The sequence below is a fragment of the Falco punctatus genome, assembly GCF_963210335.1.
Source record: "Falco punctatus genome assembly, chromosome: 12".
NCBI classification, from domain to species: Eukaryota; Metazoa; Chordata; class Aves; order Falconiformes; family Falconidae; genus Falco; species Falco punctatus.
Window position 1 is genome coordinate 17255750 of NC_137592.1, and position 25770 is coordinate 17281519.

The 25770-nt window shown below is 40.6% G+C and overlaps 1 protein-coding gene across 1 annotated transcript in view; it reads left to right on the forward strand.

The window, feature by feature from the left end:
* Positions 1 to 25770, forward strand: part of PLB1 (phospholipase B1) — a 102388-nt gene that overhangs the window by 35353 nt on the left and 41265 nt on the right. Inside the window, exons 14-30 of the mRNA XM_080408286.1 lie at positions 1485 to 1574; positions 7760 to 7828; positions 8654 to 8734; positions 10281 to 10347; positions 11213 to 11271; positions 12317 to 12390; positions 13743 to 13786; positions 14622 to 14730; positions 15629 to 15680; positions 17614 to 17694; positions 19427 to 19492; positions 20192 to 20292; positions 22783 to 22864; positions 23529 to 23633; positions 24291 to 24386; positions 24868 to 24939; positions 25584 to 25643. Of these exons, the coding sequence (XP_080264412.1) occupies positions 1485 to 1574; positions 7760 to 7828; positions 8654 to 8734; positions 10281 to 10347; positions 11213 to 11271; positions 12317 to 12390; positions 13743 to 13786; positions 14622 to 14730; positions 15629 to 15680; positions 17614 to 17694; positions 19427 to 19492; positions 20192 to 20292; positions 22783 to 22864; positions 23529 to 23633; positions 24291 to 24386; positions 24868 to 24939; positions 25584 to 25643 (1308 nt within the window). The remainder of the gene's footprint in view (positions 1 to 1484; positions 1575 to 7759; positions 7829 to 8653; positions 8735 to 10280; positions 10348 to 11212; positions 11272 to 12316; positions 12391 to 13742; positions 13787 to 14621; positions 14731 to 15628; positions 15681 to 17613; positions 17695 to 19426; positions 19493 to 20191; positions 20293 to 22782; positions 22865 to 23528; positions 23634 to 24290; positions 24387 to 24867; positions 24940 to 25583; positions 25644 to 25770) is intronic.

Genomic DNA, 25770 nt, shown 5'->3' on the forward strand with positions numbered 1-25770 from the left:
GTGAGTAAACTAGAGTTGCTCCATTCTTTCTGGATTGTATCTGCTGAGATTGAGTGCAGTATTTAGCTGGCTCTTTCCTGTCTAGGCTGTGTGTAATGCTAGAAGGCAAGGGTAGCTGGGCACATACAGAACGCACCTCAGGATCAGATGTCCTGAGAGTGGAGCTTGCTTCAAACAGCATCAGTCAGAGATCCTGTGTTTTTTGAATGCTATGTTCCAGGAGAAATCAAGGCATCTCTGTAGATTAGGGCATAATTGTCTGGAAATCATCAGTGCTGCTAATTTTTCCATATCTTTGTAGTCATCAGCATATTCATCCCTGATTATGCTCTTGTGTGTTCGGTAACAAAGGCAAAAAGTGGGTAACAAGAAGTATTTAAAAGTGGGTAGTGGGGGGAAAAAAAAAGGTTTTGTAAACTGCTGGAAAGTAGCTACCTCCCTGCAATGAGATTAATGCAGTCTGGGAATGAATTTTGTCCAGATTTTTATCTGTTATAGCCAGCAGGGAATGAATATAGGTAGGGTTGCCTGGGATGTCAGAAATTATTTTTCCATAACTGAATTTTAAAGGGAAGTTCAAAGGTCCAGGTTGTCTGAAACTTAGCAATGAAGCAGGTAAATATTACTTCCTAGATAATGGTTTACTCAGATACAAGGTATCAAAATTCAACACATAACTTTGGATGGTTATTTGTAAACCAAGTTGGTGGTGAGTCGTCGTCTGGTTCCTGGGCATCATAACAGCTCGTTGAATTTGCGGTAATTCCATTGTTCCCCTCAGCTCAGTATCAGAATGAAGTAAACTGGGAGAAGAAACTTGTCTTCCAGGAAGGTTGGGGTCTGTTATGTTGCGAAATCTTCCTGTGCTGCTGGGTCAGGCTTGTTTTGTTGATGGCTGATCCATATGTAAATGACAGATTTTTCACTTTGATGGCATTACTTTTTCTCTTAGTAAATTGCTCTTATTGCCTTAAATGCCATCTTATGTCATAGGTAGATTCTTTATTTCTTCTGATTTGTGGTATACCTGCAGGCCACCGTGTGTAATCTGCCAAACACAACAGTTACTGTCATTTAAAAATAAGCCTAACCTCTTAAGATGAATTCTGTATGCTTCTACTTAAATGCATGTAAGTGTTAGCTAGAGAAAGTGTTGTTTATTCCAAATCATTCATGTTATCACATCTGCGTGTGTCTCTGATCTCCTGTATGTCACTGCTGCGATTGTGCCTTGTTGTTGCTCTGGTGGTCGTCTTGTTCTGTTGATGTGCAGTCCCTTGACTGCTGCCTTACAGCAGTCACTTACAAGAACAGGATCTGTCTTGACACACCAGCAGTAACTGAGATCATCAATAAGTGGCTTAATGAGAGTGCCAGAGATGGATATAAATATCATTTTCTAGATTGGGGCCTTTTGTGGCTGAATATTTCATCTTTCCATACTCTTCAGTGTTCTGTCATGCTTTAAATGCTTTCTCTTTCAGGGCAAGGATGGTTTCGTTACCACATCAAAGACACAAGAGGCAACTCTGGAAGATTATACTTTTGTGGCTGTGGGCCTCTGGAACAACATGGTGAGCAGTGCCAGACACTGTTGCTTACTGGACTTAGTACAGATGCCTTGTAGCAACTCCACATTCGCCAGGCTGAGTAGCAAGGAGGCAGGGGAAGGAAGACTATAGAAAGAAACATACCATGACTGCTACGCTCAGCTGCGCAGGGAGGCTGCTCTCAAACAATGCTAAATGCCCTACAATCCCAAGACACATCTCTTGCTGTTCTGTGGCTGCTACTTACCACCAAGAGCTATTTAGAAGGATTTCCATAGTAGGGAAGTCTCAGGGAGTAAATAAGCTGTGACAAATGCTTCTTTTTCTAATCTTACCTCTGTGACAGCATGGCACAGTGACAGCTGAGGCTCATCCTAACCTGAGCTTATAGTGATTATACTCTTCTGTCTACTCTTTTCTGTATCCTTTTACTAGTAAAAACCCCAGCCCTTTTACTAATGAGTCTCATGATGTTGTCTCCTCCTTAACCATCATCCTTCTGCTGGTGTTGCTTATAGTAAAAAGGTGCTGGACAGCCTTGGAGAGCTCCTGTTACTTCCTCAAGAGTTAGATGTCCTGCCCAGCTGAGGAAAGCCAACAAATGGCTCCTTCTCATGAGTGGGAGAGGGTGTCTGAAAGAAACATGGGCTCCCCAACCTACCTGACATTCAACATGATGATCAGTTCTGTAGGGCACTGTTTCCTTCTGCAGACTTGAGCTGCTGACAGGATTTTTGTGTACAACTGAGTGGATGCATGTAGAGCTAGAAGGGACTGCAGTTTAAAATTGATGATGGGAGCGAGTGAAGAAAAGGGAGTTGCTTTTCAGTATGAGACAAAAATGCTGGCACGTGGTTTTGGACTCACCAGAGCAAAGTAGGATGTTACTGCTTAGTGCATATTATATTTGGATACGTCCTGATATCAGTGGTTTTGGATAAGTTGTTGATTTTACTATTCCTTCTGACTTAGAAACTTTCAAAAACTTCTGCTTTTTTTTTTTTCCAATAACCTTCTTATAACACGTACAGTATTCTTTTTTAATTAAAAAGAATCTGCAGTGGCCAATTCAGTTAGATTAAAGGTAAAAGACTTTTTTTGCTTGTTTTTCTGTCCATGTGTTGATTAGATTTTCATTTGAGAGCACCTACTATTCCTGTGTTTGTCCAAATTATCCTAAGCATGAAGGAAAAAAAATTCTACACCGCAACCACCTTTTAGTAAACCACCTTCAAAAAATAAATTCACACAGATTGGCATGTTCTTGTTTCCTTTTATGTTAATTCTGGCAGTAGTAATGCTGTTGTAGCCCTGATCACTGAAAGAAGCAGGATTTGCAGGATGAGGCTTTTATTCAACCAGATGATACAGCTAGAAAAATGGTAGTCACTTCAATAAAAGATGTTATCTTTTAGCTAAAGTTAGTAGGACTTTAGTTAGTTAGTAGGAGCCAAAGAGTTAAAAATTGATCAGCTGTTGAAGCTCTAACCTTGGAACAACGATGCTGCATCCAGTTATCTCCTTTGCTGTTATCTGTGACATTTCCAAGTATGATGACAAAGTTCTTACCTGAGTTCTGTCGCAAAATAGATGCCATGATAAGATGCACATTGGCTTCTTTATCATCGTTTTGCCTTAGTCCCACTAGGCAATTAGTTTCACTAGTCAAATAATCAAAGTAAACACTGAAAATCAGATTTCTGAAGCATGAATTAAACATTATCTCTGTTTCTGGCAATCCTCTGTCAAGAAACTGAGTTACTTTACTCACCCATGTCTCAGTGTCCCCATCAGTGTTGGAGATATTTACCTAGATCACACAATCACCATCATGTAAAATGATCCATAAGACACTAGAAAGCAGTGGCATATCCTCCTCAGATTCTAACCATTATAAAGTTTGAAGCTAGTTGGGAGCAAGCCACACAAAGTGTGTGGTTTTTTGCTGTGAAGAGTGGCCCTTTACACCTGCTTAGCACAGTTTTTCCAACAGCAAGTTTTTGACATTAAATGATGACTATGATTTCAGCTAGTGCAGAAAATGAATGCTTCCAACTGGAGAGGGACCACAGTGCCGCCAGTTTGTCAGCCCATTTTGTGCCTCTCCAGCAGGAATTGTTTGGAGGCAACTGAACCAAACTCCTCAGATTCTGAGATCCACCTAACTGTGGCAATAGATCAGCCTCAGCCAAGAAGTGTTCTAGGGCTTTTCAGTGGGAAACTGACCTTCACCTTTGAGTACTGTTCTTTTCTTTTATTGGACTCTGCATTTAGCAGAATTCACATGCTTCTGACTGATAGGCTTTGCTTTCATTTTTTTCCAAGTCTAGACTATAGCTGCTCTTTTTTTTTTTTTTTTTTTTTTTTCCCTATGGCCTCTTACTATCAGACCTTTTAGATTTCAATTTATGCAGAAGCCAGTACCAGGCATCTTGGATATTCTTTACAAGGAGTTGTGACAGTATTACCCCCAGTCTGAAACAGGTATATCGCCTCTTCCAAATCCTCTGTAGGAGGAGAGAGGGATAGGATTTATCTTCTGGAGTTTTGTAACTTATGCAGACATACTCAGTCAACTCGGCACTGATTTCTCTTTCCTGCCCTCTCAAATTCTTATACTTGGCTTGCAACAAATTCCTTCTGTCCCTTCAAATGATACTTTTTTATTTGCTGCTTCTGCCAGCAGAAGACCCGCTCTTTTCCCCTCTGCTTCATTTTTCTGTCCCTAACCCTTTTCTGCACAGACTTTATTTGGTCTCCTGGGCTCTGTCCTCCAGCATCTCTTTCTTTGGTGTGTTACTCTAATCTTGTCGCTTTAACTGCTAGGAGCATTTTGTTGAAACGTTAGAAGTAAAAAACTAAGCAAAACAAAGTGCGTGGTACTTTTAAGGATGGCTGCATTAGGGCCAGTTGCCCAGACTCAGGCAGTGAACATGCTGGGGAGCCACCAGAACCAGGGAATCGTCGTAAAGGACACAAATACCAATGGTCCTTTATTTCAGTGTTTTTCCTTAGTGTGAGGTGGTTCCTCTAGTAAGGGACAGTCCAGGTGATCTGGAAGAAGAGCAAAATGTGGCAAAACTGCACCTTCCTACTGGTTAGAAATAAGATTACAGGAAGGGTAGTACACCCTTCACAACTCCTCTTCCTCTCTGTTTTATTTAGTGGAATTTGCTTAATACAGCTGGCAATCATCAGAAAGGCACCTCTGGGTAGGTTTCTTGTCTGCCTGTGGTATTCTGCCATGATGTAAAAGCAGATTGTATGAAATGTTCTTTCAACGTAAAAAGCACTGGCAGGTGTCCTCATCTAGTAAAGGGCAAGCTAGTTCTACTAGGAAGTCCAGCTAATGGTTTATGCAGACTGCTTTAAAAACAGAACAATCCACAATTCAGTATCAGGAACTGATAAGAAATCAAGATCACGGCATGCCGAGTAGCAAACACAGCAGAATGAGGAGGTGTCTGAGAACTGCCTTCAGAGAGCTGCTGCTTCCTGCTGCCTGCCAGGCTGCTCTTACCTTGTATTGAGGCTTGGTACCAGCCTCTTTTATTGGAATGATTACCTGCTTATTGGCCAAAGGGCAAAACCTTGAAAATCTAGTGGCAAGGCAATAGGACTGCACTTCAGTCTGGCTGAGAAGAAGCTGAGCTAGTAGGTACTAAGGACTTGCCCTAGGCATGGCTAGATATCTTACCAAAACATTTCTAGCTGTCTGGAAGCAAAGCAATTCATATGCTAAACACATCAGAAAACAGCCAACTAAATGACGCTGGGTAGCTAGGAAAAGCTGAGAGAGGTTGGTAGTTTGCTTGGACAGCTTTGATGTTTACCACGGAGAGCCTGATTGACCGATTTTGGCAAATGCATACAATTTTACCTCTGGAAATGTATCTGGGGGCAAAGCTCCTTTGATGTGTGTAAAGAATGACAAGAAGCTCTGGCTTTTGTGTTTGGCATCTTTTTGCAAAACAGAAAACACCACAAAAAAAAAAAAAAACCCTATCGTACAACCAAGAGAGAAACTGAAACCAGGCAAGGACCTGAACAGGAACAGCAGCACAGGAGGCTGCCTGTGCCTCTCTTCTGTGTTCAGGAGCGTACACTGACTTTGAAACTGGTGCAGTACCAGAGCAGACCTGCACGCTAACCAGCCTGCACAACAGATGTCCTGGAATTCAGGGGGCATTTTGTCTGACCACAGTGCAGCCTTGGTGCCTGATTTCCTGACCAGGACCTTGCAGCTCTGCTGCATGGGAGCTGTCACACTTAGCTGGAAGAACCATGTCTCTGAACCATCTGGAATGAATCGCCTCCTGGAGAAATGAATTTTCATTACTCAACTCCCAACAACATACAAGTGTCTAACAATTGTTTGAAATTCATTCCTAGCCAAGAAATACCACCGTTGTCCCATGTTCTGTGGGGTGATTCTGTGCTGGAACAAGAGTATTTTCTTTTAAGAATGTCATTAAATAGCTACTTTGTTTTGTCCTAGGAGGATGGGAAAGTACCAGTTCCCAATGTATCTTTTCTCTGAGCTTCATTAATTTGCATGTTTCAGGAATATTCCTTTTATTTCTATCTCTCCCTCAAAAAAGCACAGACTCTGTTTCTTCAAAGGATATTAGTTCTGTAAACCTCTTCTCTGTTTCTCTGGATTATCCCATTATTTTTATTGAAGGAACAATCAAAATAGAATAATAACATTCCTGCCCAGCATGTATCAGTGATGTCAAGCTGCTTGTATTTTTCAGTCCCTTCAGTGCTGTTTCTTATGTAGTCTGCTGCTTCTGGCAGCAGCAGCTGTCAAAATCTAAATCAGTGGCCAAATCCTTTGGGTATGATTGGAATTTAATTAGCACCCAGCAAGGTGCCTGAACAGGTGAAGTGATTGTTTGTGGTATTTACCACATTGTGCTGTCAGTATTGAGTTTTGAATCATTCCATAATATTTCATTAACAACCCCCTCTCCATCTTGTTAGAAGACCAACAGATATAAATATTATCAAGCCTCTATGCAGCATCAGAGTGCACCTTTTGGCATTTTCTAACATGTATGAAAATGTAGATAAGGAAACAGTTCTGGAAGGTGGGATAAATTAGCAAGCTTTTAGTTGCACAGGCTACAGCCACTAGAGGATTGGTGTGTGACCATAATGTGTTATATTCCATGTTTCTGACTTTGCTGCAAAATCAATTTGCAGCAGAGGGAGTACATAAAGATAGCATTCGTAAAACAGAAGGAAAGAAGTTAGTGCAACATGAATGCATCACCAAATGGAAGAATTTTAGTTTTCCATTTATATTAGGGATTTTATACTTTCTGCTTCTGAGGTAAAGTGATGTGAACTTACCTAAGTTTTCAGTGTATCATCTGAGTCAAAACTGCATTTTCCAAGGAGTTTCAGTAATACCATTTTTACTTCAAAGTTTCAATCTACTCAAAGTTGCTTTTCCTCCCACACAAAAGCCTGGGTGTTTCTTTATACTTCTATATGACAACTATAAACTGTGAACTCCCAAGTGTGCCTTTCTCAAGTGTCCGTAAGCATGGTTTCACAGCCTGGAAGAAGACAAAAAATGTGGCTGAGGCCTGGGAGGATGGACAGACTGCTGCAAGGTCTGTCCTGGCGGCTAAGCTGTGGCGGCTGAGCTGTGGCAACCCACCCTTTGCTTTCTCATACCCAGCCCAGCTGAGTAGTACTGGCTTGCAAATTGCAGTAAAGTTTAAACTGCATCATAAACTAATCACGAGGATGGTTTAAGCTATGATCTTCTGGACCATGTCTACAGTTACTGTGGTTGAGCTGATAAATAGCAACTTGATTGTGAACAGCTGAATAACTGCGGCATGAGATCAGTGCCTTAGGGGGAAAACCACTTACGGTGGAATTCCCAAGAGCAGAGTTAATGTGTGGATGGTTGTTTTAATGGTGATGGCATAAGACTGATCGTGTGAGAGGTCTTGTTTTCAGTTCCTTGCCTTTGTAGGTAAACATGTGGTATGTTATACATAGATAAATATTTACCATAAACAAAACAAGTTTTTAAATGTGTGTATATACACACACACATGCAGATATATATATATATCTATATGGACCTGATGGAAAACTCCAGGCACTAGAGCCTTTGAGCTGCTGCTATTTTCCCTTCCCTCCCACACACAGCACGGGTACATTTCCTCTATTCTCTCCCTTTCCAGATGGAGCCAGTTGGGCAGAAGCAGCCTTACGGAGTCACAAAAATGCTTCAGGTCCAGTGTCCATCTCAGGTAAAAGGGTTTCCTTACTTTGTGAGTAAGTCCTAGTGTGAGATTTTATATACTCTTCACAGAATTTCCAAGTTTTCAAATACTGTTGTCATTTTCTGAAGTTCTGGGGAATGTGTACTTGCCCAAGATACTACACTGTTAAAAATGTAGTGTTCTTAAAGTTCATTGACACATGCTCTTTATTTTATAAAGGTGAAACTCTGAAAACAACTTTTGACAAAATCTAGTTAAATGGTCGTACTGTCAGATATTTTTTATTCAAAATATAACTAGCTAATCTGAATTTATTAATTGCAGATATCAGAGGTGCGTTATCAGTATTGAAATCTTTTTCAGCAATAAAATGGAATCCATGTATTTTATATAATTTAGCTTTTCTGTGATTTAACTGTGTCTGCTGTCAGATTTAACTGTTTTAGTCTCTGGAGCTGTCAATAGCCCAGCAGTATCTTTAGGGCCTGAGCATCTCAGGTTCAAAGAACAGTTCTTGAATGTTTTTGCATTTAAGTTCTGACTTCAATAAATTGATAGTGATAAAATATTACTGGCACCCGAAAGCTTCAGTGAACAGCAATTAAAACATCAAAGAAATGGAATTACGTGTTTTGTTTGATGTTAGGTTTAAGGCAAGAGGTGGTGTTGTGCCTAGAGCGTACCAGGGCTTAATTTTCAGGTCTAACCTGGTTTACTTCAGTAGTGCAATGTTCATTCAAAAATTAATACTGTTAAATATTTTTTTCTCTTGGAAAATCTAGCCAGAAGATTTTAATATCAGCTGACTATGTTTCCATTAGCATTGGTAAACACACTCTCTTCACTCTGCAGGAAAGCCCATATTTGTTCACATATAGAAATAGTAACTACTCATCTTCCCCAGAGACATCAAACGCCAAAGAAACACCTCAGGTATAGTAGGACTATTTGCATCATATGGACTGAATGTATTCCAGGGAGTGGGGCAGGTGGGTGAGAGTGTGTTGTAGCCTAATTAAACAATACTACCTAGGAAAACTAAATACAAAGCTCCAGCTCCTTATTTCCATGCCTGAATAGTTAGATGCTTAATAGCTCATTTTCTCCTTTGTGGGTTTTGTAGAGTATGATTTAAACTAGATGTCTTCAGCCAGCCTAAAGTCTTGCCTTCACTGTTAAGAACCTTTCTTAAGCACCTGGATAACAATGTTAATTTCCCTGAAATAAGAAGATAGTGAAAATGGGGCCATTTAGTCCTACCACAGAGGAAAACAGAGCAGATCAGCATGACACCACTGTGTGGGTCTGATTTCATCTCGTTTACACCACAGTAAAACTGAATAACAATGGATTTTTTCATGTTTTTTTTTGATTTTTTTTTTTTTTTGTGATTAGATTTTTGGAGGTAAACAGCTGTGCTTGGGGTTTTTTTTTTGTGGTTTGTGTTTTTTTTAAGTCATGGTACTCCAATTCTAAGTACAACTTAGTGTTCCCAAGCAGCTACAGAGGTGCAGAGGGAGGTGGTAATGTTCATTTTCATGTCCCAGAACACAGTGTCTAAACCACATCTGCACTCAAAATGGCCTGTACATCATTGGAGTAGTAATACACATTTCTCCTCTTACTTTAACATAATGCCACCTGTTTTGTTAGTTACTCAGGGTGTTTTGTACTGTGCATGGAGCAATGGTACCTACCACTTTTTTTTGGTAGCTATGGCATAGGAAGCAAGAAGCAACACTGTGTTATATTTGTGGCTTTGTTTTGTTTTGTGGGGTGTTTTTTTTAATAATAAATTTTTTAATAATAATAATAATAAAAAAACCCAACCCAACAAAATGAAGCAATGAGACAAGATAAGTGTCTTTTCCTTAGGCAAGGTAGCTTACTTAAGGAGTTCTGTAGAGAGATTTGAAGCAGACACATGTCCTTGAGTCTTGTGTGATAGTCTGCTCTGGTATACTGACAGTCAGCCTTCACTAACAGTAGACCTTGGGGGTGCTGCCGTCAATAGGCTGTAACCCAAAAGAGCCAGGAGGGCAAATCACTGGCCCTCCTGACACATAGAGGGTTGTGTGTGGAGAAGCCAGGCTCATGGTCTGCTGATGAAGCTATGGTTTCATGCTGGGATATTCCAGGAATGTTCAGTTTCTCACAAGAAGGTGTGAGCTCACCTAGCTTTGAGTATAGGCACATAAAATGTTGCATAGCTGAACACTGCATGGCACAGTCTGAGATAACTGGCCCCACTGGCAGGCAAGAGCTGTGCAGCACTAACACGGCCATGCGGCTTCTAAGCAGACCGAGCTTGTGTCTGCCTTCAATGGGCAGGTGTAGGCATGGCCTGAGGACAGGCTGAGCCGGGTAGTTGTATGCAAAGCATGTGGGAAATTCATTAATCTAATGCTCTGAGACATTGTTTATCACAACCAGAGTATAGTGAGTCCAATGTGAAGTCTCGCCTCGTCTGTCTTTGCAGGAGAGGAGTTATGGAACAAATATTCCCTGTTTTGACCGGGGTCCCTCTGACACAGTTCCCGTTTCAGGTACCGTCCTGTGTAATTTCACTGTAGAGCTACTTCATTTGATGATAGAAGGGGAACAGGAACCAGGTTTGTTTAGGACAGGTACACTTTTCCTGGAAGCAGTAGACACTACTGACTGTGGCTCTTAAGATCCTTCTTGGAATAACGCAAGCAGTTACACAGCAAGATGCAAGTTCTCTCTCAAGGATGGTGAAAGCTTATGCAACTACACCTTTCGCATACAAAGGAAGAAGCGACTGTGGAAAAGACAGGAGACAGGTCTTGCAGTTGCAGGGATAGGAAAACTGAGTATGTATGGAGTAGTGGGTCTTGTCAGTGCAGTCTGGGGTGCAAAAAGCCACATGGAATTCTGTCCCCAGGTGGGTTTTGTCATCCCTCAGAAGCTGGGATTGTCCCCAGAGTTCCACCCTGTGCTAGCACCAGAGCTGTGCCTGCTTTTCAGTTGTTTCCACTGGTTAAAAGGAATTTGAGTAAGAACAGAGGCAAGACCAAAATGTTACTGCCTCCCTTGTTGCTGTAGCTAATGCCCAGCTATAGGCCAAGAATAATTTGTGATTATTCTTACAAATTTATGTAAAACATAAAAATATTGATATATTTAATTATATATCATTATATAGTAATACATAATTATGTAAAATATCTTAATATAATTATATAAAGATTAAATTGTAAAAAGAAAAAATATAAAATTCTGACAGCCTGTCAGTGTCTGTCATTCCGAACTGGTGCTGTCATGAATATTAAAATACTGTCTTTGCAATGCTTTATGGTTATTCTGAGGAAAAGTGCTGATAACCGTCACAGTTTGAAGTTTTCTTTCTTTCCTTTTTCCCTTAAACTACCTTTATTTTTTATTTATTAGTTCATAATTTGAAACCGGCGGATATTCGGGTGATTGCTGCTCTGGGAGATTCACTCACGGTAAGTAAAGATGACTGGACAGCCATCATTAAAGCAAGCAATGAAAAAGCTTTTCTCAATTTTTAACCTGAGAAATAGAGTAAGTACAGTTATACCCTATTGAGCCAAGCACATTTTTCACATATTTTTTTCCATATTCCACCTTGACTGGCTGGTAATCTGCCGTGCATGGTTCCCACATAAAGTCCACAAAAGTGCCACGCAAGGAAGAGCTGCTAGATTAAATGGCACAGCAGCAAACCCAGACAGCTAGAGTAGACTTGCAACAATTACTTTTCTTCAATGATTCTACGCAGCTCCCAAGGTATTGACCTTCAAAGCTATTAGTAAGCAGCATAAATAGAAGAAATTCTGCAGCTAGTTGTGTGTATATGTATGTTATGGTAAATATATATACGATGATACCAAAGCCTATAAAGCCATGTCCATTTATACTAACGAAATATTTGAGTAAAATTGCAATAGGTCATCAGGTGTGTCAAGGGTGATTTATCTTGAGAATATCTTTTGACACTATTCCTGGAACTACATAAACTTGTTACCCCTGGACTGACTGATTCTCCAATTGGTGATGACTACTTCACTGCTCATATCGTAATTCATGTTTCTTACGTGTTCTGCGCTAATTACCACATTAAATACTTGTAGTCTGCTTTCATGGGGAAACTGGAGAAGGGAAGACATAAAATCTCCATACTACTTTTTAATGTGAGGAACATTATAATAAATTATTCATTCCGGATCATTGCTATCTTATTTATTGCTTATGTAAATTTAGAATTATATGAATATTTTTAACATTCTCAACCAATTTTTTCCCCACTTGATCTAATCAAGAAGTTGATAGAAGAGGGTAATTCACTGGAGCGGAATTAAAATACCCTCAGCCCTTGATCCTCCTGAGAACTGTTATATTTTGGGACGATGACATAGCTTGCTTCATTAATATACACTGTAATTATTTTCACCAGGGTCAGTCAGAGGACTAGTTACCGTGGCAATTCTTATTTTCTGAAGGTGAATTCTTCTTCTCTTCTGCTTCCAGGCAGGTAATGGAGCAGCATCCAAACCCCATGATGTTATGGATGTCCTAACTCAGTACCGAGGTGTTTCTTGGAGGTGAGTTCCAGGAATTTCCCCCTCAGTGGGAGGGAATCCATTTTCTTGGGTTTTGATACGTATAGTCGGTTTTGTATCAAATAGAGGCTTGTGAATTTGACTTCATGTTTTGCATGGATGTATGTGGTTGTGCTATTACTCGTGATAAATAAAATGCTCAGGCTAGTGGATATCTAGAGTACAATGTAGCACGGCTGGCGTAGGCCTGGCTACATGCACGAAATGGGGTCTCTTCTCTCATGGCTGCAGCTATCACAAAGGAGACTTCTAGATCCCAGCACCATTGCACCACTTGCACATTCTGCATTTCTGTCCCTGCTCTTTCTATACCGTCTGCTCTTCCCTGCTGTTGTCCATGTTACCCATTTTTCTCACATAAAATCAGCAGTCCACAAAAAGTCAAGATGGGATGGTTTTTGCTGCTGCTGTTTCAAACACAGTATCTATTTCCTTGACTCTTTCCCAGTTTTGCTTACGTCATGCAGAACAGTTTATCAGTTATGAGTCAGTACAGATTTTTATGTATACAGCATTTTATTACACAGGTCAAACAGCCACTCTGAAAAAAAGCAATCATGTTCACGTGTTATTCTGCAACTGTATGATTTAACACCAAACTTATCAGGCTGATTTTCTGTTCATGATTTCTTACCCATCTGAGCCACTGCAGCTCTGTAAATTTAAATAGGTACTAGAGTACTTCAGAATATTCTATTCCAAATTAAAGGAATACTACAGAGATGTTCAAGTCCAACTTTTTATATTTTGATCCTGAATAATAATCTGCTGACATTTTGAGGGGAAAAGTATACTAGCATTTTCTACAGCGTGAAGGAGAGTAAAGAGCACACACACATACGGTGAATTTTACTGGTCTAGTAGTATTCTTCCAGTTGACTGAAATGGGGGTTGAAAGGCATTGAGTATACTTATCACTCTGAAATATATGCCTTTAGAACTTGTTGTTATGGTTACAAAGTATTTGTTAACTAAAACTGGAAGTAATAAATATTTTAATAGGGACAACAATAGCAAAGAAGGAGGCTTTTAAAAATTATCATCTTTCAACTAGGTTTGAACATATGCCAAAACACGTGAGAGAATTGAAAGGGCAGATGGTATACAGGGCTTTTAGTATGATTATTATGATTATGACCGAGTCTCTGATTTCGTGACCTCACTGATGTACGCACACACAGAGCTTGCTCTGACTCAGTACAACCACCGGGCGCTGTGCTGTGTGCGCCTGTCGGAGCTCCGTACGGGGGAGCTCTCTTACTTAGTCCACTGCCTTACAAAGTCCATCATCTCTTGGGAGTTACTTATTTTTCCTTGTTCTTTCTTTTTAACAGTGTTGGGGGAAATGAAAACATAAGCACAGTCACGACACTTGCAAGTAAGTGCCTTTTCCTGTAAACTTGAGAAATAACTGGAGCTATTAAACCATCTGTTGTTACAAAAGAAGACATGAAGAAAGAGTTACAATTTGCAGCATGACAGAACCAATGCTTTTGTATTCAACGTCCAGTGCTGAGTAAAAGTTGCATAACAACCAGGCTGTAATTTGCTGTGCATGACTTAACTATTTATTTTGTAATTCCGAGGGGATTGGTTGTTTCAGTATTCTTCTGTTGGTTATAGTTCTGTCCAAAATGCATTGGGAATAGATGAATCAAAGTTCTTAGATCATAGCCTAAAGAAACTATTTTGACTGTATGGGAAAGTTGTTTTAGGCAGGACCAGAATCATGTTACGAGCTCAGATTTTACATGCCTTTTAGAGGTCAGGGCATTTTAGATCTGGGTGTTTTGTAAGGCTGGTTTGTAACCTGAGATTTAGAAAGGAATCTTGGGTCTTTGGGGTTAATACATCTGGGGACATCAGGCTAAAGGATTTGATTCCATCTTATCTGCAGTTAGAGTATGACACCATGAGAGTCGCCTGTGTGAGCACAGCGTTACTCATTGTCGCTTGCCAGGCAAAATGGCATTGCTAGCCAAGATGATTGTGTTAGATCCTGAGATATCAGGGTTCATGAAACTCAGAAATCTTGAAGGCAAGGAAACAGTTGTACGGCAATGAATCTCCACTTTTATTATACTTAAAGGTTAATTTTTTGATAGGTATCTCTTAAAGCTTTTTAATGATCTTTTACTAAAGTCTAATCTTTATAACCTCATTTGCTACCCGCTGTAGTAAGCAACATTTCAGGGTGCTGTCTTTTTCTGCAGATATTCTTCGTGAGTTCAACCCATCCCTGATAGGGTATTCCGTTGGCACTGGAAAGCAGACTACAAGTAATGCTGCACTAAACCAAGCTGTGGCAGGGGATCATGCAGAGTAAGAGGAAAAATCTTTTAATTTTAATAAAAAAGTTGATTTTTCTTTAAAACTCAGTTCTAACTAAAAAGGACTTTGGCAAGAGTGCAATAAGGTTGATAGGCAAACCCAAATATATTTTGTTAGCCCATCTCTAGCATGAAGGCCAAGAAATGTGATGGGGACTTTGCAATGTTTCTAATCTAAGTCAAATAAATTAGCAGCAAAAGCAATGCTTTCTCTAGTATTTTTAACCAAGAAGCCCAAAGAACTTTACAAACACTACTCAGAAATCTTCACATCCCTATTATGAGGCAGAGAAAAAACATCCCTGTTTTATAGGAGGTGTATTCAAACCCTCTTGTCAGTAGGACCAAGAGTTCATGCAGAGACACTAAAAGAAAAATATGGAATGCTTATGGTCAGTCTGTGACAGAATTGGGAATTAACTAGAGAAATTCATATCATATCTTCTTCTCATTGGAACACTTCTTCTAAGACATGCCTCAGTGGTTCAAGGTGATGTAATAATATTGATACATGCACTGGTGCTTCAGTGATATGTGTATCAATAGCATTTGTCTGATGTTGGGTAGGAGCAAAGTGCACTTATTTTGTAATAGCACAGTATTTTCTGTATAGCTTGTAAAACTGTAACTATGTAGCATTTGCAAAGTGGTCAAATACCTGTCAGATGCTTTTTTTTTTTCTCATTTTTCTCATTGCTGTCTCAAAATATAGCCTTTTTGGGGTATCATACCTTTAATTCAATGAAAATTAGACTTTCCAAGATATTTTTAGCCATTATGTGAGGGACATCAATTCAAGAGCTTTCTTCTTTGCGTTGCTGTCTATGCAGGATTCCTTTTTTTTTTTTTAATATTTTATTTTCCTTATTTTATTTTTCTTTTATTTTTAGGGATGTTCCTACACAGGTTAGAAGACTGGTGGACCGCATGAAGAATAATACTGTGAGTTTGAACGCATCATTAATATCTTTAGAATGAAGTTAGTTATATGGCATCATTTAGTTTCTAACAGACCAACAGTAGATGCCAACAGTGGGTGCCCAACATTAAAACTATGGGTACAGCAGTGTACAGTGTAATATTCCCTAGTGCAGGGTGAGTCAGTAAAAAATAAACTATAGTTTTGTCTTAAATGGATTTGTACCAGCACGCGATAGGTACTATCAATCCCAGATAATTGTTATCTTCTTATCATTTTTACCACAAGTGGCTGGTATATTCAATGTTGTTACTTCCCCTCCCAACCTACTTCACCCTGTAAGATGACAGAACTTTTTCTCTGCTAGGATTTTGCTGTGATACGATTATCTTGTAAGCACGTGTTTTTTTCCAGCAATAATGATATGTGCTAGGATGTTGAATGCAAGATTTTGAAGTGGCAAATCATGTGGAGTGAACATGTGCATTGAGGAATGGACTTGTTTTCTTTAAAAAACATTTGGTCCCTTCTTTCCCTTAGTCATCATTTGATTTTTGACTTACACATTTGTTGTTAGGAATTATTTGATTAATGGTCTGTAAAACACACATTAGTCTGAGGATTGCTTGCATATTTTGCACCTCAGCTGGTACTTTGAATGTTTGCTGTTTGTAATTTGACAAATGTGCTATGCAATCAGTGACCTAAGTTACACGATATTATTTTGGCTTTCCAATTGTGCATTTGGAGAGCAGCCAAAAAGACTTCAAGATAACTGTGTGTGCATGTCTAGTATAAATACTCTGGTGAGTACATATTGACAAAAATATTTGCAGTACCTTCCTTTTTGGTTCCTTTCTCGTAAACAAGATTTCACTCTGATGTCTGTATCTGAGATGAGATTAAAAGGGATAGCAACTGACAGTGAAGTGGTTGGATGGTTTTCGTTGAAACTATTCAAGTGCTAGTCTGTTGTATTTATCGGCTTGGAAACATCACACAACAGAAATGAATGCAAATACCTTTTATTTAACTAATAAACTTTTTTACCTAATAAACTTCTTTCTGACTAGAAAGTATGTTCATATTAGAAGTCATACATCTTTGATTTGAGAGTGCCTTTTTTTTTTATTTTTAAACATTTTTTTAGTGCAGGAGGAAAATTTTCCCCTCCTTTAATTTGGATAAGTATGTTTTGAGGCCAAATTATTGAATAGCGTGTTTACTAGCTGGGATATGTTGCCTTCTGCCTTTGAAGATAGATATTTTTAAATCACTTGAGGGTGATGTGTTATTGCTGCTTTTCTTAGTGGTGTTTTGCACCGAAATTAAAGAGTTAAGATACTGAGTACAACATCCACTACATGGTACTAAGTGTATCTGAATCTTTTCCTCATAACTAAGGAGGTGTGTGTTTACTGTAGCACAATCACCTTGCATTAGCTGTGCCTTTGCAAAATCTTTCCAGAGGAAAGGTACTATGATTTTTACCAGTACTGTTAGATAGAGTTAATATTGCCCCTCTATTCTTTGCCATTTGTATCACAACAAGACTGAAATATGTTGCTCTCCAGGGTTTTCCAGCAGGATATCTGCATTATTTATGACACAGTAAAACATCGACCATCATTTTTGCAATGAAGATACATTCCTAGAGCTGCAGGAGTCTTCACTCAGTGTATACACAAGATATTACTAAGAAAACCCTACAAATGGATTTTGAGCAATAGTTTTCTGAAGCAAGTAATTTTGCACAGTGCTACTGATATTGTAAACCTTATTTAGATCATAGTACTTTCTACATCTTTAATCATGATTACAAATTCATTTTTGTTGTGGATGCTTAGAGAATTATAGCCTGGTACCCTGAGAAATTCGTGTTATGTTGCCTGTCCCTCTCCCCCTTTTTTTTTTTAAAAAAAAAATAAGTTTCATTCTATCTCCTTCTGTGTGCAGAGAATAAATTTGCAGACTGACTGGAAGCTCATAACACTCTTCATAGGTGGAAATGACCTATGCAAATTCTGCAATGATCCAGTAAGTCCCCTGCTGCCTGCAGCATGAACTGGGCCAGCCTGGGCTTAGAGTCTCTAAGCACTGCAGTGGGTGAGAGGGAAGAACTAGGTGGGTGAGACCAAAATAATGTACGTCCTATTTGTGCAGTTCTGGAATGTAACTACTGAGACCTTCAGGTTGTTCAACCCGATGTTATGATAAATTAAGTGATATCTTTAGAACACCTGTAAATTAGATAGTTGTGGCTATGTTGATACGCTGTTAACTAAGATAACTTTCCATTATCTAGCCAGTTTACCACCTGTAGATAAAAGGTCAAGGGTTTTTGCTCCTCTTTGCCTTGTGCACAATCTCACTCCTAAGTCTAATTTGGTGCTCTCTTACTAGTTTCAGTGCTATGGGAATGATTCTACCCACAGCTCATACTGATGCAATCATATGTAATATAGCATATATTGTATATGCATATAATATACATATGCATACTGTATGTAGCCTTTGGAATGTGCAAGTATACAGGAGGTGAAAGGCTGTGGCGACTCCTCAGTTAGTGATGAGTCTTACCTACTTATAAGCAGCACAGCACATACTTTTCATTCTGTGCAATCAATTTCAGATCAGGAAAAACAGTAAAGCAGAACAGTAAGATGGTTATAAAAAAAGGAAGGAGTAAATTAACCATCCCTACCTTCTGCTCCAGACCTAGTCACAAAACGGCACTCACACATGAGTGTGGGTGGCAAAAAGATAGCATGTCTGCATCCAAAGATCACAATGATACTTCCTTTACATTGCACAGCTACAAATAGTGCCCACCATCTTGCTCTTCATGAGCTGTGATTTAGGAAATGAATAAGCGAAATGAGCTGTCTAGTTTTGTAGAGTAGGCCAGTGGGGTTCTCAATGAACTTCTGCTTGAAATTAAATCAAAGAAAATTAAGGCTGAAAATAAGACAGGCATTTCTCATAGGAAAGTCTATTCGACTGTTGAATAGTTCCACAAGTGAAGAAATAAAAGTTGGATACTTGAGACAATTAAATTAGAGGATTTAAACTGCTCAAATGGAACAGGGAAATTTCACCACTGAGAGGCAAGTGTATAAAGTGATTTCATTCCCAGATAAACGCCTCAGCTTTGCCAGTTATTATTTGTGGCAGCTAAGGAGCCTGTGGGAGGCATGTTGCTAATATTTGATACAGCAGAAACAAACTTACTTTTACAAAAACTGATCTCTCCCAAAGATGGTCCCTGTTGGTAAGTTGTTAGCCATGCTTTTAAGACCAGCCAAGCAAGCGTGGGGATGAAGGGTGTTGTGATGTCTGATAATGCATTGGAACAGGCTGCCCAGGGAGGTGGTGCAATCACCATCCCTGGAGGTGTTTAAAAACCACATAGATGCGGTGCTCAGGGACATGGTTTAGTGATGAACTTTGGTTAATGGTTGGACTTGGTGATCTCAAAGGTTTTTTCTAACCTACGATTCTACAATTTTATTCTATAATGCCCTCTGAATTTTGTTCCCTCACTGGTATCCAGTGTCTGCTAAATATTTTTTTTTTTTTTTTTTTTTTGCAAGTGAGACAGCTGTGATGGGAAACAAGAAAAGCAGAGACAGGACAGTTTTGCCTAAGACTCTGTCACTCTTGACCCAAGAGTTAGAAACATAAATGCTGATGTGGAACACTCTCACTAGTCACTGTTGTGCCTGCTTGAGTAAACTGATAATAAAATTCAACCCTCTTGCTTCGACAGATACGCTATTCTCCTGAAAACTACACCTACCATCTACAAATAGCTTTGGACATGCTTCACAGAGAGGTAAAACAAACTTTTCTAGTATGTGGGAGTGGGGATCATGTTCTGTTTGTAAAGCAGTCACTGATCATTGATTGAGAATTTACTTTCTTGCTTTTATCTGCGGAGCACTGCTGTATGCAAAGATGCTTGCTTGCAGGAAAATCTTTGTGAAAGACAGAAAGGTCTGGAGAAGTATTTTACCAAAGGAAAAATTATGTGCTCTGTTTTAACTGATGTGCTGTGGACAAATGTGTAAAGTATCACAACAAATTTGAACAAACGTGGTATTCAATGCCTAGAAAATGCTTTGCTCATTCATTATACTGCAAGTAAGTATATTTCTTTGTGGTCATTAAGAGAGAGATTCTGATATTCCAGATGAAGATGAGGACTGTAAAAGTACTCAAAGAGCTATCAGGTGTTTGAGCCATGCTGAGACCTGTAACAACTTGTTTGGACCTTTTTGAAGTCATCATTTTCAAGTGACCAGCCATCAGCATTTAAAATAGAACTAGGCAGTGCAGGCAGGAGAGCTGTAATCTAGTATTGTATGTGGGGGGGATTAATTATTGAGAAAGTACTTTGAACACCTCTATTATGAATAATGCAAGCTACCTGAAACAGCAGGCTGCTGCCTGAGGTCTGCTGTGGCTGTGCAGGGGCAAAGATAGCACTCTGTGCTCTGGGCATTGGCTATGGGTTTGCTTATTCTCTTGGCAGGTTCCACGAGCATTTGTGAATCTGGTGACAATACTTCCCATAGCAAGCCTCCGGGAGCTGCATGCATCAGAAAACAATACCTGCCCAAAGTTTCTTATGAGGTTTGAAGATGATTTATGTTACAGCTCTCACTGTTGCTCACAGAAGGCTGCAAGGTCTTCTTGGGAAGCTCGTTTTTCTCAAAGGGAAATTTTCTAGTATTTCAGACCAACAAACACCTTCCTCTGTGTATGCACATGTACCTACATGTTGATTTCAACACAGCATTTAGAAATACTTGTCTGTCTGTCACTCTCCCTATCTCAGCCTTGCTGTTACCCCTTTTTGTGGAGTTGCCATTTTAATGACTCATCACTTATGCTGCAAGAGAGTTCAAGCCAGAGCAGAAAGAGCTCAGCTGTGCACTCTGGACAAAGACAGAGAAAATATTAAGTCACAGAGTGGTTTTAATTGATCACTTAAAACACGTTTTATTTACAGATTTACCTTTCTGCAGTCTTAAAACTCTCCCTCTTGCTTCTGTAGTTTTTGATGTCTGTAATCTCGTTGCTGATTACTAGTTTTGTTATTAATTAGTATCTCAAGTAGATGTCTGGGATGATTAATTGCACTACCTGTTGCCTCATGGCTCAACAGTCCTCCCAGGTCAGCATGAGTCTGCCACTGCGGTGGCAGGTCTGTGCCTCAGTGAGCTTCTGGTGACTCAAGTAGGGTCCAGCATGTCCCCCTAGACTTGCTTCTGACGGGACTTGCTTAGTTTCAGAAAAGCAAATCTCTGCTTTTCTGGACAGGCCTGCAGAATAACCTTGTCCTGTGAATGCAGGCACCCCTGAAGGTGGTTTTTACAGGAGGAACATAGACATGACCCTCTTGGTATGAATTAAAGGGTCTCTGGTAACTGTCAGTGGACAATTAGCGTTTAAATTCAAATGTTCATTTTTAAATTCATGCTTATGATAACCAGTTGTAGTTTTTCTCTTTAACAAAGGTTACTGGCTAGAGCACACATGTATCCCCAAGACTTTAATCGTCAGACAAGAATAGTTAGTGAAGCCTTTAAGATTAGCTTATATCAAGGTACCTTGTAACCTTTCCCATCATTTCAGGTGCCATGCTGAATTTAAAATTTGCCTGTCTGGCAGCAAGCCAAGTTACCAAGCAGACCCTGTGGGGGGTATTAAATGCCATGCTACTGAACTGAAGAAAGACCTGAAGGAGGCTTTTAATCTTAAAAGCTTGTCTTTTTTTTTTTTTTTTTTTTCTCCTCCAAGAGTAGTAAATAACCTAAAAGAGTTTGTCTCCTGCCTCCACTAATTTTGCCTTGTTTATGTTACTGAAACACTTCTGAAAACACAGTCTAGGTTTGTATTGCTTTTCATATAGATGTACTGTAGAAATAAGATACCGGTTTGTTAGTTGCGCTCCATTAAGCCAAGTGTGGAGGTAGTAGGGATCTTTGTATACTCTGAACCTATCAACTCTATAGGAGGTATTTCTCTAAGAGCTCTCTCAGGGATACTTTACTGTCATCATATGACAGCATTTTTTAAAAGCCTTTTTTTTCATTTGGAACTGTCAAATAATAATGAGGCATGCCCAGGAAGATGGAGCATCAGAAGGAAAAAAACACATGCTAGAAGGATCAAAATGTCAGGAAGGGATAAAGGTGACCAACGTGACCAACAGGAGTTCACAGAAACTCAAAATGCCTCAGGTTGGAAAAGCTCTCTAAGGATGGAGATTCTAACATCATTTGGGAAACTTGACTGAATTTATTGCCCACTAGCATAAATATTTAATTACTGATTCAAGTATTGGGCAAAACCCAAGAAAGCTAAACAGTTAAAGCACCTGTCCTCGCTCATGCCCAGGCTCAGCTTCGCTCCAGACACCTCTCCCTGCCCCCTTGTTACGGCTGCAGGGTACCCTCAGTCCCTCCAGTGAGGCACGGCTGAGCAGGGGGCGGGGGGCTGGACGTCACCATGTCTCTCTGCCGCTCCTTCCTTGTCACTCCTGCCCCATGCTCCAGCAGGAGCCCTTCAGGCGTGTGCCTGCTCTGGGGTGGGCTCACCCCCGGGCTGCAGTCCCTTCAGGGGAGCGCCTGCTCTGCCACGGAGCGCAGCCTCCTCGTTCCTGCTGCTGTTCTCTCCTCCTCTCCCTCTCTGGTGTTTTCTGTCCTTTCTTACACGGGTTTCGACAGGGGCACCGCCGCCTTGGCTGACAGGCTCAGCCTGCTGCGTGGCTGGGTTGTTGAAGCCGGCTGGAACTGGCTGTGTCCAGCACAGGCAGGCCTGACTCCTCACAGAGGTCACTCCTGCTGCCCAAACCTTGCCATGGGCACCCAGTCAGCTCTTGCCTGCACGGAACCTTTTCCTCACATTATGTTCATTAATTTATCCCTAATAAATGGGTTTCTGCTCAAGAATCAGGGATTCTTTCTGTGTAGAAACTCAGAGGTGAGAGCTAACACTCCCATCGAGTTGCCTTTCGGAGAAATCCCTCTCAGAGGAGCTTTTAACCCTGTAGTTTGTCAGCTCAGGAATGGGGGACAAAACAGGAGCAGATTTCAGCACCATGCTCTTGTCCCACAGGTTCCTGTGCCCTTGTGTTGTAAACCCCAAGGACAATTCTAATGAGCTCAAGAAGTTGGTCTACTTCAACAGAAGGTACCAGGTAAGGCACGTGGCGTTTGTTACAGGTTTAATGTCATCCTCCTGTTGATCAAGGGACCACAGAGGGGCTAATATTTTGAGGGGAGGAAGGACAGTTTCCACTTGTTTTAATGACATATTTGTAGTTGTGATTTTTTAAAAAAATACAGAAACATGAGGGGGAGACGGGAGTACACTCAAGATCTTTACAACTCTCACTAAACAGCAAAACAGATGAGAAGAAAAATTGTTAAAGACCCATAGAAAGTAGAATGTCAGAAAGCCAGCAGTTTGGGATTTTTTTTTTAACCACTTATCTCATTAGACATCAGATTAAGTCAAAGAATGTGATAACTCGGGAACAAACTTTCGACATGGGATGTCAGCCAAACCAAAAATGCTTCAGTGGTTCTGGAAGATCATCTTGACAGAAGATCTAATTACTGAGCAGGTTGCCTGTCTGTGTCAGTCAGGCAGCCATCCCCAGGCTGCCCCTCTGCAAAGAAGCCTGCGATGCCTGTCTCAGAGATGGCTACGCAGGTTGCCCAGCACAAACTGGAAACCACAGCCACATCTGGGTTTCTGCACTAAGGAGGGGGAACCCTTGGGAGAGATGTAAATGGGTGGAGGGACTCGATGAGCTGAGTGTAAAAGAAGGAATGGTGGCAACTTTTCTTTGACTCTAGGAGAGAACTCGCCAGTTAGTGGAGAGCGGAAGGTATGACACTAAAGATGATTTCACAGTGGTTTTGCAGCCGTTTCTGATGAATGTGAAGATGCCAAAAACACAGGTAAAAACAACCAAAAACCTGACCCCTACATTAAATCCTGGTGCAATTCCACTGACTTCTCAAAATTTTCTTGGCTGCAAATGTGATCAGCAGTTTTCTGCCCTAATAATTATTATATTTAGTTGAGTTTACATCCGAAATTGCAGACAATGTTTATGGAATAACTTGGGGGTAATGGGCAACAGGAACACAGACTTTGAAGACATGATTTCAGGCACTGAGTCCACTCCACTGCAATCAGACAACCATGTGCTAAATATTTAGTTCAAAGTCTTTACCAGGGAGCACTTGCCCTTCATTCCCCATATATCACAAAGTTCCTTCCAGTACTTTGGCAAATGACTTTTAGTATGAAGGCCCATGTGCTTCAAAAGACTATAATGTGTGAATCTCAGGGGAAATAAAGAATGCAATCCATATCTGTGCCCAGGTATTCCGCACCCAGAGTCATAGTGGTCTGTATTCCTTATTACTTGGAAATCCTATATTAAAAAGCTTTAAAAGACTTCTTAGTTCTAAGTTTAGTGTTCTCTGGCTCAGTTTAATTCTATTGGCATCAGTGGCCTTTGCAGCTACTTTGGTTTGAAGTCAGTTGGGGTAACACACAGCCTGTTGTGTATGTACTGCCTCTTTGACAGCACCCATCTTGTTCTTTAGGAGGGGTGGCCGGACAGTTCATATTTTGCCCCAGACTGTTTCCATTTCAGCCAGAAGTCTCATTCGCAGGCTGCACGTGCTTTGTGGAACAACATGGTAAGATTTTTAAAGGTTGTGTTACTCACTCCTTGTCCACTCCGTCCTGCTCTTGGCAGAAAAAAAAAACCCAAAACAAACCCAAGGAGCTACTAGGTGGCTAGTCCTATCTTTCTGAACCCTTAATTGTGCTTACAAAGGAGAGGAGTGATCATGTGAAGAAAGGTCACCTGAACTGTTAAACCAGTCACATCAAACAAGTAAATTTCAGGGTATGTTAAGGATAGGGGTGTTGACACTTCTCCCAGGGAGATGATGTCCACCTGACATGTTGATCATCAGGCCACATTCATGGTGTATAGGAATTAGTTTCTTCAGCACACAAAGAAGCAGTGCATGGAGGCAGCCACCTGCACAGGTGCGGTGCACTGCAGTTGTCTTGCTGTGCTGCAAAGGTGGTTGAAAAGGTTGCAAAGGTGTTACCCATTGCCCTCTGATACTCATTCACTTTTCTTCTGTGCACCCCCCTTTTTTCCCACAGCTGGAACCCTTAGGGGAGAAGACGGATAGTCAGCAAATAGAAGATGAGATTGTTCTCAAATGTCCAAGTGAGGTAAGTTACAAGGGTGTCTGTGTTTATGTGGAGGTGCTAGGGGTTGGCTGGGAGTCTGTGTGAGCCTTTGCCAGCTGCCTGGAGTGCTGTATCTGTGAGGGAGGTCTGACTCTTCCCTGCATGGTTTGTGTCACTGCCACTGGTAGCACTATGAGATGGAGGGCAAGCTTATCCTAGGAGTAAGCTTCCTCACAGTCATGTGTCTCAGTTGGCTGAAACACAAGGGAAGGGTCTGGCCTACCTAGTCAAGGTCATCAAGCATCCATACTGAATGTCAGAGCTTCACTGGGGAAACAAGGCAACGATGGCACCAGTCACACAGCTCTGCAGAGGTCAATGGGACTACCTTGCAGTGGGACCACAAGGTTGTTGTTAATCACACACAGCAGGGTTCTGAGCATATTATGTAAGTTCTGGCTGCATAAAAATATTGCCCCAGGCTTATACTGTTGTTGTATGGATTTTTAAAATGCCATTTCTTCTTCCTTTTTTTTTTTTTTCTTTTTTAATCCCTGGGATTCATTTGCATCAGGCTGCTAATCATCTACAGACATCTCAGAATCTCAGAACTGAAGGCTGGGGAATGGAAATCTCCATGTATCTTTCTAATGCTTTGCATTGACTCAGATTGCCTTGTTTTGTAGGCTGAGCCATTCCTGAGGACATACAAGAACAGCAATTACACATACCCTAACCAAACTCCAGTAAGTGTCAGCCTCACCATTCCACTGTTACTCTGCTGCATCTGTTCCTGTATGGTAACCAGATGAGTCATGCCCTCCACCACAGGTGAAATCAGTCTTTGGACAAAGGGGTTTGGGAGGCTGAGTG